Raw genomic sequence first — 17,014 nt, forward strand, 5'->3', positions numbered from 1 at the left:
CCACAGCATAATAGGGTACCGACTAAGTAAATGATATTTTAAAAGCCACCAGTAGGAAGGGCCCTGGACATTTTAGACTAAATAAGACCCCCCCAGTCACCTGATGTATTATGTGACATGGTGATGGGGAGGGTCATGTTATGGGTCACACAGATGCTCTGTTGCACATTTACAAATAAAAGGAGACTGAGAGCAGCACACTTACAACAAATTATTTTCTATTATGGGCAGCTCTATACATAACAAGAGAAGACAAAATATGTAATAAGGACTGGCGCTATAGATAATGATAAATGTTAAATAATTGGATGCATTAATCAGCCAGCGTCATCTCATCTGATTAGGCTGCGTGCACACGATGCGTTTTTCATGCGTTTGCGCTGCGGAATTTCCGCAGCGGAAACGCATCAAAAACGCATGGTAATCCGCACCCCATGGTCCCCAATGGCATTCCGCAATGTCAATGCACAGGCTGCGGATTTTTCCGCAGCGTTTCTGCAGCGCTCATAAATCTGCAGCATGTTCATTAATTTTGCGGAAGCGCAGCGGAAGCGCCGCCATTGACTTGCATTGAGACACATATAATGCGCGTCTGTACATTTGTACAAGCGGATAACATGCGTCTCAATGTGCGGATGGTACCCAGTTCTGGAGGAGAGAAGACTCTCCTCCAGACCTGGGTACCATTGTACCTGTAAAAAAAGAATAAAATAACAAATAAAGTTTATATTCACCTGTCCGGCGGCCCCTGCAGCGCTTCTCCTTCCAGGACCTGAGATGACGTCGTGGTCATGTGACCGCAGGCTGTCTCGCGAGAGCCCGGCAACCCGGAAGAAGCCAGGACGAGCGCTGCAGCACAAGCCGGGGCATCGGGGGTGAGTATAGCTTTATTTTTTTTATTTTTACGGTCACACTGTATAAATCCATGCCGTTTGCATGGATTTATACAGTGTGACCTAGTTGTCAAGCACTTTCCAAGTGATGCTATCGCCTGGAAAGTGCTTGTCAGTCCGCATGCGGAAACACATGCGTTAACGCATGTGGATACGCATGTGAATCCGCATGTATTCTGCAGGAAAAACGCATGCACAATCTGCATGCGTTTTTTCTGCGAGGGAGATGCAGAAATGCTGCAGAAATTTTCTGCTTCATTTCTGCATTGTGGGCACATAGCCTTAGAGTTGTTTTCTTTTGTTTCTTCTACATCTGGTCAGTTCTTCTTGTTGACATCTTTGCCTCCGGAATAAAAAAATTAACCTTACTGCGCCCCTGAATACAAATATGCACCAAGCTTTTAAATATATAATTTGCCACTGTGCTACCCACCATACAAAATTATAAAATTGACAAGCCAGCATTGTGCACCCCATTAACTATAATTACCCCAAAAATATAAGTTCTTAACCACTCTTTCCCCTATTTCATTACCAGTCACTCTCCTGGTTCTTCAACCCCCCACTGTGCTCTACATTCATTACAAGCCTCTGTCCTGTGTCCCCCTCCAATTCATTACATTCCTTGTCCTATGTCCTCCCCAATCTTTACATTACCTGTCCTGTGTCCTCCCCAATCATTACATTACCTGTCCTATGTCTTCCCCCAATCATTACATTCCCGGTCCTGTGTGTTACCCCCAATCATTACATTGCATGTCCTGTGTCTTCCCCCAACCATTACATTCCCTGTCCTTTGTTCTCCCCTCAATCATTACATTCCCTGTCCTGTGTTCTCCCCCCAATCATTGCATTCCCTGTTCTGTGTTCTCCCCTCAATCATTATATTCCCTGTCCCGTGCTCTCCCTCTATTTCATTACATTCGATTTCCTGCGTTCTCCCCCCAATCATTACATTTCCTGTCCTGTGTCCTCCTCCCAATCATTACATTCCCTGTTCTGTGTTCTGCCCTCAATCATTATGTGGCACCCCAGGGATCTGGTTTCCACAGTAACAGCAATGTTATGTCTGAGAGCAGGTGGGAGGTCTCTTGGTCAGGAATGCTGTGCATGCCACACCTCCTGCCCAGTCCTGGGAGGGGAAGAACTTCCCCTATATAAACCTAGGGCTGAGGCAGGGTTAGTGAGTAGAGAAGAAGCAGAGGAAAGAAGCAAATATAGGAACAAAACAACAGGAGCTCTGTGGGAGCAGTGTTACAAGGAGTCAGGGGCTGGCAGCTGCAGAGCTCGCCCTGACTGAGAAGTGATCACCGAACCCGGAGTCCGAGGCTGTGGGGACTAACTCCTATCCAGCAGCAGAAACCGACCGGCAGGGGATTGCAGGTCCTCTGGCCCAGAAACCCGAAGGCCCCGAGTCACCGGCCATACGGGTGAGCACCACACGGTACACTCAGGGACGTGGGCTACTTATACCTGCCTATAGCAAGGTAGCCAGAAGAGTATCGTTAGTTTGGGAGGCCTACAACTCCGCCTGGCCAGGGGAGATCCCATCTGCTCAAGGACTGACCAGGCCCCAATCGCTAGCCAGTACTCCGGGAGGGTCTATCTTTGTGACCAGTAAAGACCCTGAACTACACAGTACCGTCTCCGAGTGGTTCCTGCTACCCCCATCATCCACGTCGGCTGCCCTGAGGCCATACCCCTCCCGTTGGGGGTTATACTATCACGCTGCACAATCCTACCACCGGCCTCAGCGGTCTGCCCTGCAGCAGCAGCTCCCTGGCTGCACTCAACGGGTGGCGTAGTCGTCCATCATCTACCGCTGATACAGCGCCACTTAGTCTGACTCCCTGGGCACGGACCGGATCACCGCCACGAGACTACAACCCTCAAGAGATCCGGCTCCGGGTAAGCTCCCGCGTGCGCAACGCAGCGCGACACAGGCCCAGGGGCGCGTCAATTACATTCCCTGTTCTGCATTCTCCCCTCAATCATTATATTCCCTGTCCTGTGTTCTCCCTCTAATTCATTACATTCGCTCTCCTGCGTTCTCCCCCTGATCATTATATTTCCTATCCTGTGTCCTCACCCTAATTTCTTACATTCCCTGTTCTGTGTTCTCCCACTCCCAAGCATTCCTGTCCTATGTCCCCAATTTATTGCAATTACATGTTCTTTTCTCCATCTGCTGCTATTTTCTATTGCAGTTTGAAGAGCTGCAGGAATGCGTCCTGTTCGGCGATACACAATGGTGGCACAAAAGAGTTTAATAAGTGCAGTCTGACCATGAAACCCAATAGATACTTGGGCCCTGGGCAGTAGACCAGATTGTCCTTATTATAGCCTTCTCCTGGCTGCAGCAGCAGTGTCAGTGCCCTCAGACCACTGGAGGATCCTCTGGTTCTTCTGGGGGGCCAGTGTGCAGCGGAGATGTATTGGATTATTACTATCAATACGAAGTACCCAGCAGGTTTAAATCATATGTTTGATATACTGTATCATTATTGGTACTGAAACTGATGTATATTTGTATTATTTTATATGTACATATTGTATTGTACAGTTGTGCTCAAAAGTTTACATACCCCGGAAGAATTTTTCCTTTCTTGGCCTTGTTTCAGAGAATATGAATGATAACAAAAAACTTTTCTCCACTCAAGGTTATTGGTTGGATGAAGCCATTTATTGTCAAACTAATGTATTTTCTCTTTTTAAATCTTAATGACAGCCTAAAACATCCAAATGACCCTGATCAAAAGTTCACATACCCCCGTTCTTAATACTGTGTATTGCCCCCTCTAAAATCAATGACAGCTTGAAGTCTTTTGTGGTAGTTGTGGATGAGGTTCTTTATTTTCTCAGATGGTAAAGCTGCCCATTCTTCTGGGCAAAAAGCCTCCAGTTCCAGTAAATTCCTGGGCTGTCTAGCATGAACTGCACACTTGAGATCTCCCCAGAGTGGCTCAATGATATTGAGGTCAGGAGACTGAGATGGCCACTCCAGAACCTTCATTTTCTTCTGCTGTAGCCAATGACAGGTTGACTTGGGTTTGTGTTTTGGATCGTTTTCATGTTGGAACGTCCAAGTATGTCGCATGCACAGCTTCCGGGCTGATGAGTGCATATTTGCCTCCAGTATTTGCTGATAACGTGCTGCATTCATCTTTCCTTGCACTTTTATCAAGTTTCCTGTGCCTTTGTAGCTCACACATCCCCAAAACATCAGCGATCCACCTCTGTGCGTTACTTTAGGAATGGTGTTCCTTCCATCATAGGCCTTGTTGACCTCTCTCCAAATGTAACGTTTATGGTTGTGACCAAAAAGTTCAATTTTGGTCTCATCACTCCAAATTACCTTGTTCAAGAAGTTTTGTGGCTTATTGTAGGCGAGATACTTTGTGGCATTTGCACAGTAATGGCTTTCTTCTGGCGACTCGACCATGCAGCCGATTTTTCTTCAAGTGCCTCCTTATTGTGCATCTTGAAACAGCCACACCGCTAGTTTTTAGAGAGTCCTGAATTTCAGCTGATGTTATTTGTGGGGTTTTTTGCATCCCGAACATTTTTCCTGCCAGTTGTGGCCCAAATCTTTCTTGGGCTACCTGACCGTGGTTTGGTTTTTACAGAGCCTGCTGACTGGCATTATCAATTGCTTGGATATTTTTTTGTATCCCTTTCCTGTGTTATACAGTTCAACTACCTTTTCCCATAGATCCGTTGACAATTCTTTTGCTTTCTCCAATCCAGAAACAGTGGAAACAGAGGCTGGATGAAAGATGCAAGAGTCTGTCTGGATCCCAGAAACTCACTCAGCTTTTATGCACACACACTGATTACAAGCAAATAGGTCAGAGGTGAGAATGCTACCTTTAGTAGCCATTCAAACCCATTTGTGTCAAATTCTGTGCATGTTAACAGGCTAAAATTGAACTTTTGATCAGGGTCATTTGGATGTTTTTGGTTGTCATTAACATTTAAAAAGAGAAAACACAGTAGTTTGACAATAAATGGCTTCACCCAACCAATAACCATGAGTGGAGAAAAAGTTTTTTTGTTATCATTCATATTCTCTGAAACAAAGCCAAGAAAGGAAAAATTCTGCCGGGGTATGTAAATTTTTGAGCACAACTGTACTACTGTAAAAACTGTATGAGGTTTTTATAAGTGTAATATAATGACATACACGCTTATTTGTAAATGTGCGGCATCCGGAGAGGATTGATGTATATGTGCTGACGTAGTGTCCTCGTCCCCTCCCTTTTTGGCTGGCGATATATACAATTTGCGGCTTCTTTGAATACAATGCTGTGCTATCAATAAGGACAAATAATTGTTTGAAATGTGTTGGGTTTGGATTTGATAAAGCTGAAGCACAGAGATCGATTGTGACTTTGTGCTGGATTAAAGGTTACTGGTTTTTGTTGCAAGATCTGGGACACTCAAAAGCTGAATCTGCATCTGCTGAAGAGGGGAGGATTTCTACGAGTATATTTACCTGTTTTTCTAGTGATCTGAGAAACATGAACTTATCTCAATGTTTATATTATTTGTTCATATTTTACCTTAAGTCATATGGCATTATCCAGGACTTTTTATTTATTTTTTTACTATGGGCTTAAAAACTAAAGGGCAGGTAGTTAGTAATTACCTGCCTGTTGTACTTGGCCCCGATCTCTGCCGGCACAGAGTGGTCACAGACGGCTCTTTCCAGTGATTCAGCGACCTCTGCTGATGTCACATCGACAGAGCAGCAGCTTCTCTTCCGCTTTGCTCTGTTGATGGGGTGTGACTGCTGATATCATGAGGATTGACAGCTGACTCCCTGCTGCATAACTGCAGTCACAGACCGCTCCTTCCAGTGATTCAGCGACCTCTGCTGATGTCACATTGACAGAGCAGGGCCTTCTCTTCTGCTCTGTTGATGGGGTGTGACTGCAGATGTCATGCTGATTAACAGCATGCTCCCCACTGCATAACTGCAGTCACACCCCGTCGACAGAGCACCAGAAAGGAAAAGCCGCTTTGTTGGTGTGAAGCAGCAGAATCGCCAGCAGGAGCGATCAGTGGGTAGAACAGGCACATAGTTGCCTCTGTTAGCAACTACCTGCCTATCAGTTTTTAGGCCCATAGTAAAAAAAAAAATTGTCCTGGACAACCCCTTTATGTTTTATATTGATTTAGAGAACACCGCAAAACTAATGTATCTCCGTCACATAGAAATGAACAGTTAAATATTCAGTACATACAACAGCCACCCAGGCAATAGTTATAAGAAAAATGTCATGAAAAGAAAATACTCCCATCTCCATAATACATGAAGAATATTTTTCTTTCTCTGCACATTTGAGTCAGTTTCATAAAAATCTAGCTTAATATGAAAATTTAAGATACAGTGAGGGAGCAATAGTGCGGAGCTATAATAAAAAATCTTATCATGAACAAATCATTTCTGCTCACACACACTTTTGAAATCTCTCCCAATGGCTCTGACAGCTCTCAGAAGTTATTTGAGCGAGGACAGACCATACTTCCCATATGCCCGCAGTTATGACCTATCATAGGTCTATATCAATGGATTAGTAACACATTTTTATTAGCAGAGGGGCAGTAATGTATTGTGGCTTTAAAAAGGACTGGAAGATGGTTGGCACCGCCTGACGATTTTGCTATAATGACTTAATGCTGTAACGTGTTATACTAATGCATTATCTGCTGTGTTATACCTGATACTGCAAATTATCTTTAAATGCTAATGATGAGTATGTATATTTAACCATCTGTAGACCTAAAACAATGGCCCCAGCTCACCAAGACCAGCAATTTTCTCGTGGTCTTGCCCCTCGCCACAAATCTTACATGAGTTGGAGACTGGAGTAGGATTGCTGACGTAAAGAACATCACAGTTCATCATGAGTTAAACAAGCCATGGCGTCACGCCCTCGACGCGCCCCTGTACAGCCCAAGCTCTACCTACTTTGCCGCAACTGGGCAAAACTGGCTTGAAAGTGCCAAAAGTTGCAAAATTTTCAAAAGTGTTGTGACTTTTCAAATCCAGAATTTTGCCATTAAAACTTTGATGAATCAGGACCAATGAGTTTATGCATAATTGCGAACCCGTGTCAAAATGAAAGCAATTCTCTAAATTGGAGTAGGTAAAATTGCCTCCACTGTAATATTAAAGTAATATCAATTCCTATAGAGCGCTTAAGTGCAATTATAGCTGCCAGTGACAGTGCAACCATTTTTAAGAGGGTAGGTATCAACGGCAGGAGAGATCACACTCAGTCAGTGTCGGACTGTGGTGCCAAGGGCCCACCAGTAACCAACTCCAGGGCCCCACTTTTCAGCTACATGCAAATGTGACATTATCCTCAATCACAAATGTATATAACAATGAACTGGGTAGATTGATAAATGAATAAGATGCTGCCCTTGTCTGTACATAGTGAGAAAAGTATATAGTGCCAAGTACTGCTCATATAAGAGGGTGGTGGCGAATCCTGCATGGCGGCCCACAGGTGGATTCTTCTGTTCTCTTGTGGGCCAGTCCAAGCCTGCACTCAGTGGACACAATATTAGACTGTAATGCAGAGAAATTTTGCATACTGTATATAAATTCAGTGTCTACTTTGATATATACGTTTTTAATGAGACATGCGTTTGTGTAGAGGTGACGTGATTCATTTTGTTGATTTCTCTTTCTGCCTTTCAGCTGCTTCGGTGCAATGTCCTGAGTTCAGTCACTATTCGGTTTGCACAAGCAGTTGCCCGGTCACTTGTTCTGACCTGACCGCTCCGCAGCTCTGCAGCACACCCTGTACAGAAGGCTGTGAGTGTGATAATGGCTATGTACTCAGTGCAGATGAGTGCGTCCCTGCGCACAAGTGTGGCTGCGAGATGGACGGGAAATATTATGCAGTCGGCGATTCATTCTGGACAACAGCAGACTGCACTGTACAGTGTTGGTGTGAAGATGGAGGGGACGTATTATGCTTCAACACTACCTGTCGTGATGGGGAGATATGCTCTGTGGAGAATGGATATCAAGGCTGTTTCCCAAAAAGAGAAAGCACCTGCTTGGTCAGCCAGAATCAAGTGATACATACGTTTGACTCAGTAAGTTTCCCGTACCCAATGGAATATTCTTACACTTTGCTGAAGACTTGCCCGGACAAATTGGAGTTTATTGAGATTGACATTAGCAAAAAGAAACTTGACTCGGGGCCCTACTGGCTGCGGCCTCTAAGAATCCAAGTGGCTAAGCAAGAAATAAGAATCGCTGGGGGTAGCACATCTGAAATCAAGGTAAGGAGATTCAAGATTATCAGAACATTTATTGGCACAAATGTATCAATGATTGACATCCGTAACTTTGATAAAAAGGTCCTGAGAACTGAAGCAGGTGGCGAGCAGAATATCCAACAAACTGCTGACTTGTTTTATAGAAACTGGGGTTCTAAGGGGTAACGTTTCTCTTTGTGGAGAGCTCCCAATTGATGTAAGGAGACTTATAGGCCATGCAATGCTCCTGGGAATTTAAATATGCAATTAGCCTCTTCAGAGAGGAAGAGTACAGGATCTCTAGCACCACCAATTGGATGTAGCAATCCTAAAAGTCAATATTGGGCCTTGCCACATGACTTAGGATAATATACAAACCGTAACCTCCATTGATGAGGGGCAAACACGCCAAAACACAAATCTGAAAATAGAGTTTCTCTTTCAGTTTTTTATCCTAAGTCGTGTGGCAAGGCCCTTTAAGTGTCGATATTGACTTTTAGGATTGCTGCTTCCAACTAACTAAAGTTACATTGATCTTCCTCTCTAAACAGGCTATTTGCATATTTTAATTCCCAGCGAAGCATTATATGGTCTATAAATCTCCCTAAACTGACTTGGTGCTCTCTACAAGAAGAAACATTACCTCTTAGATCCCGTGTCAGAAGCCTCCTACCCAGACAAATCAGTTATTTCCTGCTATGCACTGATGAGTGGCAAAAACCCTGAAACATGAGTACACAAATGGACTGTCTGGTTTGGCTTCTTATCCTAAGCCATGTGACAAGGCCCTTTAAGGTTGGCACTGTTACACTGATTAAAATGATACCTGAGGTGAAGAAATCCATGTTGTGGTTCTAGTTTAATCTGTGTTTGCAGTTTGGAGTTAATGAAATGCTCGTGCTCTGGGGCAGGACTGCAAGCAGGTCTTTTTTAGGTGCTCTGGTCTCATAGTCATCATTCTGGGCTTAAATGACAGGTTACTGAACCTTCAGTGACCTGAAACTTCAGTGACCTGCCTCCTATTTTAAATACTGCGCCTGTGCATTTAATATTGTGGTCTTAAAAAAAAATTTGGCTCCAACAAAATGGCACTGGCGGCATGCAATTTCAATTCAGTCAATAGCCCTCTGTTTACTAATGGGTCATCGAACCACTTTTTTAGTAGTTTTTGTGTACTGTGTAATTATTGTGTGATATTGTGATATAATAAAATAACACATTTCTAGAATTTTTTTGTAGTCATTATTATAGGTTTTATGTAGTACTTGTGACTACAAATATGCAATTATTTGTATTTATGTTTCCAATGAGTGTAGGTAGAATTCTTACATTGCAGCATATTGCCACACCTGCCTAAAACGTTTGCACAGAAATATATCTTATTAGAGAAAAATGATTTTCCTAATATCAGTCAGTTTTTCTCTACGCCATCACTGTTAGGGCTCTAAGAAAAAAAGTGGTTTGGTACCCTGTTAGCCAGTTGAAAAAAGATTGCTCTCAGTGGGAAAAACAAGATAATCTTGTAGTTATGATACATTTTAATGGCTAACAAAAATAAAATGAATGATGTTATAAGGCAAGCTTTTGGAACAACTTAGGTCCCTTCTTCAGGCATGGTATGGTATAACATGATATATGAAGAAACACAAATATATGCACACAAAGAAAAAAAAAAAAAAAGCAAATGCATGACATAATAAATTGACACTTAAATAAACAAACAAACTGATCTTGGATAGTGAGTCCTTAACTGGATTAAATTAGGTGTGTGAAAATTTTATGGTCCCAATATTCATGTAAGATCATAGGCCTGGTGCCCTCACTGTCCCTGGAGCAGATTCCTCAGATTTTGTAATGAGACATAAATCCTTCTGATAGATTTATTCCTGTGTGGAGGGTGCCAAAGACCCCAATCAGTTTGTATTCCCAGACCCTTTGATGTTTTTGCGATTTAAAGTTGACTTTTAAAATGACAACTTTCATATTGTTGATGTGTCCTGGACCACAGAAATGTTTGGCCACCGGTACCTGTTTTTTTATCTGTAATCGTGCGGCGATGAGACCTCATCTTTGCTCTCAATGTCTGTCCTGTTTCTCCCACATAGAGACCCCCAATAGGACATATAGTGCACAGAATTAAGTACACCACATTGGAAGAGGAACATGTGAATGTCCCAGGAATCTTATAGTCCTGCTGTGTGTTGGGAATCTGTATCCAGTCTTGGTCTCTACATACTGACCATAAAACTTTCACACCACTAATCTAATCCAATTAAGGACTCACTCTCTAAGATCAGTTTGTTTGTTTATTTAAATGTCAATTTATTATGCCATGCATCTGCTTTTCTTTTCTTTTTGTCTTTTTTTGTGTCTATATATTTGTGTTTCTTCATATATCTTGTCATACCATGCCTGAGGAAGGAACCTAAGTTGTCCCGAACATCATTTATTTTCTTTTGTTAGCCATTAAAAGGTATCATAACTACAATATTTTTCCCACTGAGAGCAATCTGTTAGAGCTCTTTCATACGTCAATGTTTCCAGTATGTGTGGTGACAGTTTCCACACGTACCGGAGACACTGACACATGCAGACCCATTCAAATTAATGGGTCTGTGCACACCTCAGTGTGTTTTCATGGACCCTGTGTCCCTGTGCTTCACACATACAGTGGGGAAAAAAGTATTTAGTCAGCCACCAATTGTGCAAGTTCTCCCACTTAAAAAGATGAGAGAGGCCTGTAATTGACATCATAGGTAGACCTCAACTATGAGATACAAAATGAGAAAACTTGCACAATTGGTGGCTGACTAAATACTCTTTTTCCCCACTGTAGACATGTCCGTTATTTTGCAGATGCATGGTCCGCAAAACGTCCCACACGAATTACATCCTTGTGTCATCAGTGTGACACGACCCGGCGCCTGGGAATCAGCGCTACAGTTAGTGCTGTTCCCAAGTGTCGGGTGCTGAATGCTGCACTCATCATGGTTCCTGCCAGTGCTGCGATCAGCACCAGCAGGGACAATGATGAGGGTAGTAGTGTCTGCTCTTGCAGTGTCCCTGTGTAAAAATAAGAATAAAGTAATAAAATCCTTATACCTATCCGGAGATGTTCGTCGCTGTAATCCTCTGACCGTTGAGTATATGGATTTTATTATTTTATTCTTATTTTTACATAGGGACATTGCCGGAACAGAATACTACTACCCTCATCATTGTCCCTGCTGGTGCTGATCGCAACATCGGAAGGGAACCATGATGAAGGCAGTGTTCAGCACTCGGTGCTTGGGAACAGTGCTAACTGTAGCACTGATTCCCAGGCGCTGGTCCGTGTGATCCTGATGCAGCACACGGGCGGTACACGGTTGCCATACGTGTGACACACACGGTCACACGGACACTGATATCTCCAGTACCGTTTTTTCCGGTACTGGAAATATACAGACATGTGAAACCGGCCTTACCTGCACTGATGATTATTCACTCACAAAACCTACTTGTCAGATTTATCTTCAGTGAGGGACCAAATGATAGCTGCTGTCTATAGAAGTCTATGGAGGGGGAAGGGACCAGATTGAGAGAGAAGCAAAGATATATACAGTTAGGGTACTGCAGTGTCCAGTGACTACATTCTGAAGGATGGAAAAACTGCTAACAAAATGTGGACTACAATGGCTCAAAATAATAGTGTATTTCCTCAAACACACAACTTCTATAACACATCACCTAAAAAGATAATTTTGCTTTAAAGGCTCATTCAGACGAGGGCGTTATATGGACACGTGCTGTCTGAGTAACACTCAGATAGCACACTGACCAATGTTATTCAGTCGTGCTGTTCAGATGACAGTTTTTTCACAAGGACCGAGTGTCCATGTGAATAGCGTTGTAGCGTGCACCTATTCTCCTCCGTATACTGGATGAGACTTGGCTATTCAAGTCTATGAGTGCACAAATAAATCCCATATGGAACATCCATACAGCATTAGATTTTACAAATACAGCGTCATTATTAACCTGGGAAACTGTATTTGATTATTGTACATTTTAAAATGTTAATGTATAAATACGGATGCCACACAGACACATGGAGGGCACACCGATGGAACATCAATAACAATACGGATGAAAATCAGATGATTCTTCATATTCTCGTCTGAGCCTGGCTTAGATACAACCTGTCCCGTCCAATAATACTGTTTGCCTACAGATATAGTGGTAATCTGCAGCTAAACAGCATTTACATCATAGCTGACTGCCTTACTGAAGCAGCGGCTGCAGGGAGAAACTTAAGTTATATCCTCCCTGCGGCCGCTCTCTTCTAGTCATTGTTGCAGTTTAGGGAGAGGTTACAATTACAACGCATCTGTAATCATTTCCTGGCTCGTTACTTGATAGTCAACACTGCAACGTGTGTGTGCAGTGTGTGTGCACAGAACAGTACGTCAATCAATATGTAATGGGCGTGACTACAGCTAACCGCATAGCGAGTGCTGACTGTAACCACTCCCTGCACTGGACTGTAACCACTCCCTGCACTGGGCTGATGACTGGAAGCGAGCAGCTGCAGGGAGGATATAAGATAATTATGTCCCTGGAGCTGCTGTTCCAATTAGGCATCCACACAGGATCTGCATGCTGTTCACCTGCAGATTATCACTATATCTGCAGGTAAATAGTGTTTTTTTTTAGGTAAAGTAAACACTGAAATGATGCAAGGAAAAGTCAATTGATTATTGTGGCCAAAGGAACAGATTGAATTGAGAATATGCGTCTGGGCTGTTGCAAAAGAAATGTATTCTAGTCTCCCTCTAGCCAGAGGAAAAGTATAATAGAAACACGTCACCACTTCTGCATTTATCACCCACTCCTGGTTTTGGCTTACAAATACTGATGTAAAATACTGAACGTGTGAACGTGACCTTACAAAAAAAAAAAGACAGGAAACACACAAGACAGTCCCTCTGAAACGCTGATTACAGTCTTTGAGATTTGAAACACAACGTATATGAGAAAGTTAATTTTCAGTTTATATTATGACCTCTTCTAATGTATTAAAGGCGTTGTTACATTTTTTATAAAATGCTGAAAATGAGTTTTAAAAAAAGTAGTACTCAACTCCTAAATACCTCTCCATGACATTTCCGCTGTGATGCTGTTTGGTTTCTCACCAGTCTCTGCTTCTGGCTGCGGCAATGATGTTCTATCAGTGACATGTGACTGCTGCGGTTAATCACTGGCTGCAGTGGTGATCCACTAGAGCCAGTGATTGGCTGCAGTAGTTTCATGTCCCTGTATTGGGACATCATTGCTGCAACAGAAAGCAGAGACCAGCAGTGGACCAAACAGCATTGAAAAGGAAACAGAAAGGGATCGATGATGCAAGTATTGTTGTTTTTTCACAGTATTTTCAAAAAAATACCTCCACCCAGACAACCCCTTTACCTATATGAAATAATGGTATACGTATTGTGTGATAAAATACTACACTTCTCCCCATTGCACAAAGTGAGTGTGCTTATCGTTTACTTTTTTACCGTCTTTGTGCTTTGCCTCATGTTAACAAGAGCTGCTTTGATGTTCCAGGTTAATGGATTTCAAGTCGAGCTTCCATATTATCTGCCATCGGGTGAGCTGGAAATGTATCGTAACAAAAATGGAACAGTAATAGAGTCTGAAGGACTGGTTAGAATACAGTATTCAGACCAAGGTCTGCTTCACATCACTCTCTCCACATTTTACTACAACTGCACCGGAGGACTATGTGGTTACTTCAACGGAAATAGCGAAGATGAATTCTGCTTCCCAAATGGTAAATGTACAGACAACGTGGCCGTCTTCTTAGAAAGCTGGACCACATTTGATGAGATTTGCAATGGAGAATGTGGAGATCTGCTGAAGGCTTGCAACAATGATTCGGAACTGCTCAAGTATTACAAAAGCCGATCCAAGTGCGGAATAATTAATGATCCCAGCAATAGCTCTTTTCTGGACTGCCATGCTGTGGTTAATGTATCGGCTTACTATAGGACCTGCTTATTTCGTTTGTGCCAAAGTGGAGGGAACCAAACAGAACTTTGTGACTCAGTCAGCCGTTATGCCATGGCTTGCCAAAATGCTGCAGTAGATGTTGGCCAGTGGAGGAGTAGAAATTTCTGCCGTAAGTCCATACATTTTACATTTTAATATTTTAGTTTAGATACATGTTTTTGAGCATTTGAGTGGAATTAACTTAAAGGGGAGTTCTTTAGTTAGAATTGCTTTAGTTAGTTTGACAGCATCAAAATAAGTAGTTTTCAATTGACTTGCTTTTTTCTATCTGTTGTCATTCTCCTGCTATGAGAGCTTATATCTTTTATACTGTACAGCTGGTTTCATGGAACTTGACCTCCAGACCCTGACTGAAAGTGGGCAGTGGTTACATTCCAGGAAAGAAGTTAACTCCTAGCATACCAGCCAGCTCTCTCCAGCTCATTGTATAGAAATACAGCATTTAGCTGCTCACCTCCCTCCCTCCCTCCTCTCTCTCTCATCTTCTGAAGAGATGCAGATACAATTCACCAGCTGGCAGCTTTCACAGCATGTCTAATCACAGCTCTCTGCTCTCACTGTCAGATTCTTCAAATGCTCTGTTATCTCTCTGTGTAAATGCTGAGATAAAAGTGCACACACTCCAGAAAAAAACACTGATATCTGAATGTGTTATAGCAGAACTTGTGCTAAGCTTTATAGTTTTACTAATACTACAGTTCCATAAACTAAAGCTGTCAATTAAAGGGAACCTGCCACCAGAAAAAAAGCTATTAACCTGCAGATATAGGCTTAATCTGCAGGTTAATAGTGTTACTAACGTGCCCGGGGCCTGCACACAGCCAAAAGCTGGGAGAGAAAATGAACTTTTTTCCTCTCGCAGCATTCAGCCGTGACTGACAGCCGGCCCCAATGCGGAGCCAGTGTTTTTCAAGGCCAGGGGCGCAGTTACAACCGTCGCTCTGTATCTCATAGCAATGACTGAACCAGTGCCGGCGCCACCCCCGTGACTGTAGCCAAATGCTGCCGAGGAGAATAAAGTTAATTTTCTCCCTGCAGCATTCCAGAAAATTCAGGTGCCGGGCAGGTTAGTAATGCTATTAACCTGTAGATTACCCCCATATCTGCAGGTTAATAGCATTTTTGCTGGTGACAATTTCACTTTAAGGAGGAGAGCCCGCCTAACTAGAAACCAGGAAATGAGGAATCTGTAAGGCTATTGCATTGCTCTGAGCTTCTCAGAAAGGCAATTTGAGAATACCCCTTTAAAGGGGTTGTCCAGTCAAAAGTGATAAGTCTGCAGTCACTCTGTGTGACTGCAGACTTATGAATCCCCCCAGTGCAAGCACTGTGTGCTGCGGGGATTCACTGGTATGAGACCCGTTAACGGAGGGTATGTATGTGTTATACATACCCCCGGCCAGTGGGCGTGGCCTCGCTCTACATACACTTGTATTGAGCGAGGACGCTCCTTCTAGTCGGACGCGCCCACTGGCCATCCACGTCACTAGATGGAGCATGGCCTCGCTCCATACAAGTGAATGGATAGAGGCAGCGGTGAATGGCCGGGGGTTTGTGTAACGTATACATAGCCTCCAGTCCCTGGTCTCATACCGGCGAATCCCTGCAGCACACAGTGCATGCACTGGGAGGATTCATAAGTCTGCAGTCACACAGAGTGACTGCAAACTTGACACTTTTGACCGAACAACCCCTTTAAGAATTCGGAACATCTTTGACAAGGAAAAAAAAAATTTCACATATGTTAGTGGTTACCTAAAATACCAATTGTCTTTATTTGAATAAGGTTCTTATTTAAATAGTTTTATTCGAAAAAGGAAAACAAATGAAAAATTGTAGTGTTCACACAGGTTTCTGGAGAAGACACACTGACACTGTCCTATTTTTTGTACAGTAGCTCAATTGTCATCTGTGCAGATTGGGACAGAGTCCGCAAAGGGTGAGGGATTACAGATGTATTGCACTGTTGGAGGCCTAAAAGAGGAAGGATAGTAACGCTATATACACAGATGAGGCCCTGTTTGAACCTCTCATGTCACTTCACGGGGAAGGGCAGCACTCCATCACTTCCTGATCATTTCTAACATTTCTGACAATTAACTTCAATTCATTGGAACTGACATACTGTAAAGCCCACTCCCGCTGTACTAGCAACACAGACAATGCAGGAGGGAAGTGTTCACCTCCGATTTGCCCACCTTGGGAATGTTTTAAAAATTGGCTACAATATTTAAAGGGATTGTCACCTACTTTATAAGTTAAAGTTAACGGACCTATAGTGGTGGGAGAAATAAGAAAACCTACTGTATACTCTCCTCCCAAACCTGCACAATTCCTCTGCACTTGGCACTGCAGCTAATCGGTGCCCACTGATCGCCTGAAGTCTTCACTTCTTGCCTGTACAGGAAGAAACATTTCTCTTCCTGTTCGGACAAAATATGAAAGCTGCTACCAATCAGTGGTCGCTGATTGGCAGCAGTGGTCACGTGACCAGATGTTGATGTCATTCAGTCTACATAGTCCCTTGTGCTGAGGAGCAGCAACGGCCCTGTAGGTGAGTACATATTAGTTTTCTATGTATTAACGCTTAAAATAGAGAACAAACATTAGTTTTCTTCTATAGGGTTCTATCTAATAGTTTTTAAATAAATTAAAAACAAGTACAAAATATATTCCCTTTCAGTTATCAAGCAACTTATGCATGATTAAATAGAAAATGATATGCTTACCTGTTTGATGCACACAGGTTGAATTCTGTCACATTACATTAATTTAAAATCTTAATG

At 42.9% G+C, this 17,014-nt stretch overlaps 1 protein-coding gene across 1 annotated transcript in view; it reads left to right on the forward strand.

Annotated features, from left to right (window-relative positions):
* The window catches only part of TECTA (tectorin alpha), a 171,274-nt gene that overhangs the window by 90,177 nt on the left and 64,083 nt on the right, over positions 1 to 17,014 (forward strand). The window contains exons 8-9 of the mRNA XM_073656655.1: positions 7,606 to 8,198; positions 13,764 to 14,337. Coding sequence (XP_073512756.1) covers positions 7,606 to 8,198; positions 13,764 to 14,337 — 1,167 coding nt within the window. The remainder of the gene's footprint in view (positions 1 to 7,605; positions 8,199 to 13,763; positions 14,338 to 17,014) is intronic.

The sequence above is a fragment of the Phyllobates terribilis genome, unplaced genomic scaffold (genome assembly GCF_046119375.1).
Source record: "Phyllobates terribilis strain yellow unplaced genomic scaffold, ASM4611937v1 Scaffold_12__6_contigs__length_324123572, whole genome shotgun sequence".
NCBI classification, from domain to species: domain Eukaryota; kingdom Metazoa; phylum Chordata; class Amphibia; order Anura; family Dendrobatidae; genus Phyllobates; species Phyllobates terribilis.